The 7,994-nt window shown below is 42.8% G+C and overlaps 1 protein-coding gene across 1 annotated transcript in view; it reads right to left on the bottom strand.

Annotated features, from left to right (window-relative positions):
* Positions 1 to 2,487, bottom strand: part of LOC104281458 (2-hydroxyacylsphingosine 1-beta-galactosyltransferase-like) — a 2,810-nt gene extending 323 nt beyond the window's left edge. The window contains exon 1 of the mRNA XM_009879453.1: positions 1,666 to 2,487. Coding sequence (XP_009877755.1) covers positions 1,666 to 2,487 — 822 coding nt within the window. The remainder of the gene's footprint in view (positions 1 to 1,665) is intronic.
* Positions 2,488 to 7,994: the final 5,507 nt, after the last annotated feature.

The raw sequence follows: 7,994 nt of genomic DNA, 5'->3' as shown, positions 1-7,994 counted from the left end.
AAACAAAAAATACGACCCCCCCCCCCCCCCCCAAAAAAATAAAGTCAACATTAGTCTCCAAACTTATCATGTAAAGACATTTTACTTGTCAGAAAAGAGGAAAACATCAGTTTAGAAAATTAAGAGCTGAAACTCTATCCAGCCAGCAGGGTTTTCCTGGAGAGAACAGGGCGGAAGTTTGTTTAGGGCTACCTTTAGGCTGCTTTCTCAGGCTGTCTGAGCCGCCTGACACTTTCTAAACACATACAGTAATGTACACACAAGAACAAGGAGTTAGAAGCAGTATTTTTATCATCTTATTTGACGACACTTGGTGAAGATACCATAGTACATTAAGAGATGTAATACTAGTGTGTTCAGAGCACAAGGTAAGCGCCTGCTCTGGTACACTGCACCCGCACCGACACTTGAATCAGTGAGGGGTGACAGGAAAACAAACAAACAAACAAGGAGGGAATTGGCTCAGCACTCCACATCCCACAGCACAAGCCTGGGAATTGCCTGATATTTTCCAAGTTTGTGAAAACAGCTACTGCTAAGTCAGGACACTACCGACACTGCAAAAAATTAATCAAAAAAAAAAATCCAAAACCCCCAAAACAATTAAAATAACACAGTACAACAGGGAGGTTGGACTAGATGATCTCTAAGGTCCCTTCCAGCCTAGGCCATTCTATGATTCTACGACTCTACAAACCTTTCACTACCAATTTCCACCCTAAAATGGATGGAAAACAGGCCTGACAGTTTCCATGCAAAAAGCTAAGAGTGAATGAGGCATTTTCAGCAAGAACTGGTTGAGCACTGCAGGTCTGCCTACGCACTTATCACCCAGCCAGAAGTACACATGAATAACCATCCCGAATTCAAGATCTACTTGTTGAATTACACATAAAGAGACAGGTAACTTACAGGGTTTTCTGGGAAATTCTGTTCCACCTGTCATTCATTGTGCTGCTGAACAGAGGCATTCTTGGATGCCAGGTATCAAATATCACAGAGCACACTAATGTAACCAAACTTAAGTATTAATCTGTGCAGACAAGATTTCTGCAATAAATTCAGTCACCACCACTGTTTCTGTAAAAAGTTCAGCAGCCAACAGCCGGTAGGTGAACAGCACAAACTCCTATCTGAACACAGCAGCCGTGCCCTTTAATGTCAACTCACACCTACATTTCTTGGCTTAGTTCCTTCACGTTTGTATACATCTAGTTTTAAAGACATTTTTATCTACCAAAGCAAAGTAAGCCAACCCTGTGTAAAAACACTAATATCGTGACATTAGGTATGACATTCTATGAGCACGCTTCTTGAAGTGTCAGCAGCACTCACCTGTTCTTCCTTTTTCCCATTTTAACCCACACTTGGTTAGAAGCTACAGATTTAACTTCCAAAAGAGCAGCCACTGTTGTTCTCTACCATGAAGCACCTTCCTCAGAAGCTAAATACTTCCTACAACCACAAATGGCTCGTCAAAACGAGTTTGTGTCTCATAGTTCCCCTCACCACCATCCCAAGCTACCTCCAGTGATTTCCAGGGTACATTTCACAAAGGAACAACAAAGACACTAAACCAAATATAAATACACTGCTTCCAAACTGCCACTCTTGCAAGGTCAACCAGATACCACAGAAATAACTGAAAAGCTCAGCAAACCTTACTTCTGGCAGAGGGCTGGCCGGTTTGGTGAGGATTCCTCCCACATAAACAACGTTGGGCAGCGTAGGTCTCGGAAACTCCAGCGCCACATCAGTACAAAGCATCCACAGGCTGGATCCATGAACCAAGTCATACATGGACCGTTCAGGCAGAATCTTGTGTTTCTGCATTATCCTTTCATATTTTGGCAGAACCAAAAAACTGACTCCGAACCTTGAGATGAGATACACAGCAGTATTTTTAATCCTCTCCAACAGGTTCATGTGATCCGTGAGCAGCGAGTTAAACTCTGGAACGTAAGACAGAGGAGCTGGAGCACCCACTTCTGCAGGATACCAGAGGCCAGTGGAAAAGACAGCATATTTAACCCCTAAAAGATGAGCTATAACAAATCCACACATCTCATTGGGATCTACAAGGAGCAGGTCAAATTTTTCCTGTTTCAGGACACGCATGAGGTTTTGGTTGCCGACGATCATATCGCAGTTCTTGGAATAGTGGTCCAGGATATCAAACAGTTCGAGGGCTGTCAGTCTCCCAGAGAAAATACTCCTCATCTTGGACTGGAGAAAATCATCCGAGGTGCTGCTGTTAAAGATCCCTGGGTAGCGCTGAAGTCTATAGTGGTTAGATGGAGGAATCTCTCTGCCCTCAGAGAGGAGAAACACTGTCTGGTGACCTTGGTCATGCAAGGCTGAGGCCAGAGTCTTGAAAATATAAAGATGGCTTTCAAACATAATTGGCGGCACAACAACGATTTTGGCAGCCCTTGCTATCCCGACAGCAGTCCAAAGGAGAAGGAAAGCTGGAGCGTACGGCTTCATAGCTGAAATGAAAAGTCAAAGCATTACATCAACAGACAACGGGTTTGTGCGCTTCCTGGGAATTTAAAGAAGTTATTATGCGGCTACCCCACAAAAACTCATCCCATACACTTATTGTAAGAGATGCCTTGGCAGTGGTTACGGGGAGTAACAGAGGCACTTGGCATCAGAGTGCATGCGGTAGCGCTCTTCTTTCCACCCAGATCCACACTTTCCTCTCCCCTCGTTTTGCATTTAACATTAAGGGTAAACAACAGGCTTCAAGACAAGTATCAATACAGCACCTTCATCAAACAGCAGCGAAATCAACTGTGATAATGAGGTCAGTACTCTACAGAGATACCACGTGCACCATTTGTACATTATAAATGCCATCCAGCAACTTGACGTCAGCTCAATCCTGCAACCTTTACGATGATATATAAAAGTACAACTACATTATTCTCCTTGTAACACACTAAGATGCTAAGTTGGACGATCCAAGGGCTTAAATCTTGGATTTATTCATACAAGACCCAGTGAATGCACTGGTGTTTTTCAGTGAGTAAGATAGCAGTATCTTGTATAAACGCAACTGGGACATGTAACAGGGCCGTCTTAATTTTGTAGTTTGAGTGCCTGCGTGTCACACCACTGTTAACATTATTATAAGCATTTATATCACAAACTCTTGTCTGATAGTGTGCCACAACGTTCAAGCTGTTCTCCTTTAGGCAGCAACTCTCCCAATTTACATAGAACACTTTCCGCAGTTTTCTTTTCATATAAGCCAATGGGAAGGAAAAAATGGAAATAAGGTGGGTTTTTTGCTTCCTGAAGACACAAATTCATGCATTGTTTTTATTACTGACACTGATCAGATAGTTTGGGTTTCAAGTCAAAATCTGGCAGAAAGATGCTGTCACCCAATAAAAAACTAACTTTACTTCAAGCTTGCAAAAATTACGCTTTGTGTACAAAAACAAGCACAATAACAGGAGTCAGTACTACACACAGGGTCACTGCAACTTCCACTGAAGCACTTGCACGAGTCCTTGAACTTAGTTAAACCAGCACTTCAGAACACACTCGAGCACAACCTCAAACCTACACTGAAAACCCCGCTGCCATCCTCAACGCAGTTTCTGACAGCAGCAAGCTCTCAGGGAAAGGGAAATACTCTTCCCCCTGTGTCTCGGTGAGTCAAGCCTACAAAACAGCGCACGCACCAGGTGAAAGCCAAGAGCATGAGAAGCACAAAGCTTCTCCAACCCTTGAAACCTCCTAGGACAGGGAAACAAGCACGAGCCAAACCAAACAATCTGCTCTTTTCTCGTGCCAAACCAACCCACATTGAACCCTGAGTCTGTCGCAGTGTCCTTTATAAACAAGCACAACAGAAACAAGTAACCCTGATGGCCAGTCCTTGTTGTCTCCTTACAGTGTCATCTTGGAACCCTCCCTACAACAGACTGCTCAGGACTTACCATCCTTTTTTTCATGTCATGTCCATTAACAGCATAAGAGTAAACCCTCTATTTTTATTGCTAATATATAATAGCCAGCTTTTTGAAAGATGCCTCAATTCACTCCTACCCCAGCTTCTGCAAGTGGCTTGACTTAGAAACACGTTTAAGAGTGCACAAAGCTCAAGTAAATTTGGGAAATCACTACAGCGTACGTCAATGATTTAAATCAAGTTTCTCACATGGGAAGTTTTTTCTAACTGGATTTAAAGGCTCCCTCACACTTGTCGTCACCAAGTGTCAGCCATTGCCTAGGAGATTACTGATCAACCCTTACAAAACCCCAACAGTTTTAAATTAATTATCACAAGCAGTAGCACATGCACCCACACACACACATATGCACAAAAAAAGTTCATTCAGGCAGATCTACTTTATTTGGCACCTTTTAGTTTTTCCTTTCTCCAAGACAAAGCCCGTGGCACAAAACCTCACGGTTCCTATGGGCAGGTAGGAGTTGAACCATAGAGCATTTACTGAGCTCTCTACATCACCACCACATGCTCTGGCTGACCTCGCATTATGGGAAGTACTCAGAAGCTTCACTATTTCTAGGCACAAAGCTCCATTTTATTGAAATTACGCTTAAGGATAAGAGGAAGAGAATTAACATATGCAGATATTAAGAGTAGCACATGAGATCTTCACTGTACTGCAGCACTGTCACTGACATCAGGAGAAAGTGATTTAAGCTGCTTCATTTAGGATGCTGGCTAAAACACCTCTTGCTTGGCAAACAGTAGTTGAAGCTGAAGAGCAATCCTCTTCACTCCTCAGTGAAGTAGGAGAAGCATTCTTACTACAGCTTACCTCTCAGCATGAATGGCTGGAGTTCCTAAGGTATTATATGTCTTTTAATTTAGGCCTTAGCTCCCACTGGAGGATTTCTAGAAAAACCACAACCCCCTCAGAGCGCTCAGCTACCCTCCTGCAAGCTCCCGTTCACAATACATGCCAGCACAGAGCCCTGCCTACCACCTCACTTGGCTCTCATCCGTGAAACTCACTGGTTTCAAGTCACAGAGAGTTGTGCAAATAGAGAAGTAGACAGGCTTGGTTTAACACTCAGTAGTGGTATCACCAAGCTGTGCTCAGCTAGCTTCAGTCACTGGAAGGGAACACTCATTAGCCAAGTGTGGGTTTAAAAATAATTTTAAAATGTTTTGTTGACGAAATATCAAAGAAAAATTCTTAATTAAACCTGGCAAAAAGCTGCTGTTACTACTAGATCACCCCATGCTATAAAAAATGCCCACGGTGTTAAGTTACTGCTTTTGCCAACAATAGTGATATTACAAAACCGTGAACGGAGATGTAGGATTGAGAAACTGAGGAAGAGTTTCTATCAGCACCATAAATCAAAGGCAGCAGAAGCCTAAGGGCAGGTCATGATCCAAGAGGTATCCAGATGCAGGCGTGCCTTTACTTCGATCTTCTGACCCAATCCAGGCCTGGAGCACAGCACAGGAAGACACAATCCTTAGCCTTAAGACACAGTTCTCACAGCCAGGGTTACACACAAGCCACCAAAACCCACAGGAACAACAGCCATACTTTCCAGGGATGACACCAGTACTGCCCCACTGCTTCCCATCCCCACCGGTCACATCGGGAATGGGAATGGCATTGGAGTTTCTACTCTTTATCAAGGTACTACAAAGCACTACCTACCCCACATGAAAAATCAATGTAACTAAACGCAATTTAGCAGGTGTACCAACATCCTCGAAGCGGAAATGAACCGGTGTCCTCGAAGCGTGCCAATGTCAAGAGATGGCGACATACTTAGCAAGAGTCTGTACCAGGCAGTATTTCACAACTGCTGAAAAACACAGCCACTTTTCAAAATGAGTATTACACAACCCCCCCTTGTCAATGCAAACATCTTCCACTGGGACAAGAGAGGTGTACAGAACCTGCCAAGCCATAGAGCTATTAAACCCAGGATGCAATTAAATAAAGACCAATTAAGTGATATGTTTACTGAGAACAAAACCAGTGACCTGATAGTCAACTTGCAGAAGGAACCAAGCCTCATCATCTCATCCCCTGACCGGACAGAAGCAGGGAGCTGGTGTGCCAATCGGAGGATGTCCGCAAAAACGACACAGACACCAACAAAAGAGTTGTCTTATTTTACTGCCTATTTCAAGGTACTACAAAAATCAAGAAATGCGTTTAGTTAAGACAATAAGCTTCTTGGATTCTGCTTTTAGACAGCAAAGAGAATGAGCAGGGTGATGCCCCTAATCATTCCTACACGAGGTCAGTCATAGTAATTAAGAACTACAACTCAAATGCCCTAATACTCTACCATCACCCAGACCTGCGGTGGCTGGGGAGCCCCGGTTGCAGCGAGGATTTGGAGCCCCTCTCCCGGCAACTGGGAAGTCCCACGCAGTGCGGCCGCTCGAAACAACAACAAAGATGCAGATTGGCTTTATGCAAGTGAAACCAACTGCCAACTCTAAAGGGTTCACCTACTTGATCGCAGCAAGGAAAAAGTTAAACATTCAAGACCAAAACGTTAACCTACTCCAACAGCTCCTCTTAGAACTAATGACCTACATTTGTGCATTTCACAAATGAAAGAGAAAGTACAAGTTTTCCAATGCATTACAGACAACCAAGCACATGGAACAGAAGACTGAAGGGATGCTCTGAGCTGACCAAATAAGTTCTAAATCCTGATTTTGATATTTTTGTCTAAGAAGTATTTTTCATTCAACCAGGAACACCAAGAAGGTTCTAGAACAAGTGAGACTACAGAGAAACTGGTAACTTCCAGAGCAAAAAGTCAGGGAAAGGATCCTTCCCCCCACCACTAACAACAGCCTGATACTTGAAAACTTGTCAATATGGAAATAATACAAATATAAAGATAATTGGTTAACTTGTAAAGTCTTAATTTTTGCATTACTATGTTAAAATTAATATTAACATTGTATTTCCACCCTAAAAACGGTTTTAGGATAATGTCCGTAATTTATGTAAAATTACAAGAACCTATACCTAAGAGAAAATTTACTGCCAATCCTTCTTCTGCTAACTGCTCCAGTTAAAGCTTCCACGTATATTTGTGGGCTGGAATGTTTTCCATGCTTTACACCACTGGCGGCATACCTGCTATTTCCAAAATAGCTCTTCTTAAGACAGCAAAACTTTTCATTTTTTTTTTCCTCCCCTGTACTAAGATCCAAAAGCAAAGAGGCACTCCAGCACCTCTGAAAGTAATACAGCTTGAGTTCAATCTGCATGAATAATTACCCCCATTAAAAAAAAAAGAATCAGTTTTTAACCACTGAAGCATACTGTAACAAGAGTAGAGCTTTTTCTCATAATGAACACATAATACTGCTCACTTCAAAGCAACAAGTGCGCTTTTACAGAAATTGAGCTCTTAGCTTGTTTTCAGCCTTTCTTGTTGAATTTACCTGGGCTGTTTGGTCAGGCAACCAGGATCACTGCCTAGAAAAGGTGCCCCTCATACTAACAGCAGCACTCTACGGGCAGACAAGGAGCAATCTTTGTAGCTGCTGACCACTCTCGTCTTACCCAAAGCGCTCTAATTACTCATTACAATTTAACCAACACCAGTAGACATGAAAAGGAACCAGTTTCCAGAGCAGACTTCCACCCTGCAAACCCAAGGGTGGATTTTAATCAGCACTGAAATGACTGCGGGCAAACAGAAAGCTCATCATGTGCATCACAGGAATGTAACTTTAACCAAATAGGGAAACTCCAGATTTGCCAGTATTTCAGCAAACAATGCAAACTGCCACAAGAGCTCTGGCAACATGCAGATTTATTACTGCGTCTTGCTCACAGTATTGTCTTCACTGTCAGTTCATCACACAATTTTTAGAAAAAATACAACTGTGCTTTTAGAACTGTTAACTCTCCCAAATTTCACCGTTGGGCCAACTGGAACAAAGAGCAGCATGCAAAACTTTTTAACGGGGCAAGGGAGGGGAAGGTAAATTTTGTCTGCAAGTGAAC

This window comes from Apaloderma vittatum, unplaced genomic scaffold (genome assembly GCF_000703405.1).
Source record: "Apaloderma vittatum isolate BGI_N311 unplaced genomic scaffold, ASM70340v1 scaffold20522, whole genome shotgun sequence".
In the NCBI taxonomy this organism is placed as follows: Eukaryota; Metazoa; Chordata; class Aves; order Trogoniformes; family Trogonidae; genus Apaloderma; species Apaloderma vittatum.
The sequence above is the reverse complement of the archived record's forward strand: the minus strand, read 5'-3'. Positions and strand labels throughout refer to the sequence as shown.